Here is a 1236-nt window from a genome sequence, read left to right on the forward strand (position 1 = left end):
TCGGAATCAGTTCAAACTTTCTATACAACATAAGTACATGTATATGCATCAGGAAAGATTATAAAAATAAAGAATTCTCTCCTTGCCAATTTTGGCAAAATTTGGCCGATGACCCACTATAGTACAGGGTCTTTAGTCTGATTTTTGAGCAACTTCAAAATTCAGTTTAAAAATCCAATTTTGATCAGAATTGATTTAAAGTTACAAAAACATGTACATACTTGCTGAAAGTATACACTAAATGTCCGTCTTTAGCCAGTCTAGACGCTAGCTCTGTTTGATGATTATTCATTAAGGTTTCATTAATAACAACAACCAGGGCTTTACGTAACGACAATGACTCAAATATTGTACCAGAGCCTAATAATAATAATAATAAATAAATGAACAATTTTTAATCATCGTTTTTAATTTAAAAGGTGTTTTAAAGGTGCTTTAATAGTTATTACCTCCATGACTGATAATAAGTGATGCTTCTGTCATATCGTTGGCCAGTGTAGGCTTAAAACGAAACCAGTCAACAATTAGCCCTTCCTCCCTGCCACTCCCACTCTCACTATCGGCAGGTGTATATTCGCCATGGCCTATCTGAATACTTAAATGAGTGTATCCTTTTGAAAATAGCAACTAAATATAATTTTAAAAATTAAAAGTATCATTTTCAGTACTTTTTGAAATCTTTTCTCAGAGACTGCTTTTATCAGATCTTCAAATTTTGTAGTTCCAACAACAACAAGAACAGATTTCTTAGACATCCCTAAAAATTAAACTTTAACCCTTTGCTATGTCACAGGGTTAAAATAATTTCATATGGGCGTGGTCACAATCAAAATGGCGTCTTTCTCGAGATGGCTTAGCTCCAGTAAACGCTTATCAAGATGGAGTGGACGGTTTAAGAGTATGATGGGGGACTATGCTACAGTATGCAAGGATGTACTAGAATATGCAAGGAAGAAACCACTCCGTTTCACTGCTATGGTAACAATTGGTTCTTTTGCTGGAGTCTCATGGAAGAAAAATCCGGACATGAACGGATTTGTGAACGAAGTGCTTCAGTATTCTAATGAGATATCGTCTTGCAGTGAACTAACGAGGAATCCAACAGCTCAGAGAATTGTAGAAGGGCATTTATTAGGAATATGTAATCGATCGTTGGATTACGTTAATCTTGGGGTGTGTTCTCTAATTATACGGCTTCCTAATTATAAGGATTGTAAAAATTATATGGAGATGTGT

At 35.0% G+C, this 1236-nt stretch overlaps 1 protein-coding gene across 1 annotated transcript; it reads right to left on the minus strand.

Annotated features, from left to right (window-relative positions):
- Positions 1–221: 221 nt before the first annotated feature.
- Positions 222–761, minus strand: LOC100635800 (UDP-N-acetylglucosamine transferase subunit ALG13 homolog; the record flags this gene model as incomplete). Its single annotated transcript, XM_003391939.2, has 3 exons — positions 669–761; positions 450–627; positions 222–360 (listed from the first exon to the last, which is right to left on the minus strand). Coding segments are annotated over exons 1-3 (404 nt in total), but the record flags the coding sequence as incomplete, so codon positions are not given.
- Between the last annotated feature and the right edge of the window lie 475 nt (positions 762–1236).

The sequence above is a fragment of the Amphimedon queenslandica genome, unplaced genomic scaffold (assembly GCF_000090795.2).
Source record: "Amphimedon queenslandica unplaced genomic scaffold, v1.1 AMPQUscaffold_3948_Cont24064, whole genome shotgun sequence".
NCBI lineage: Eukaryota > Metazoa > Porifera > Demospongiae > Haplosclerida > Niphatidae > Amphimedon > Amphimedon queenslandica.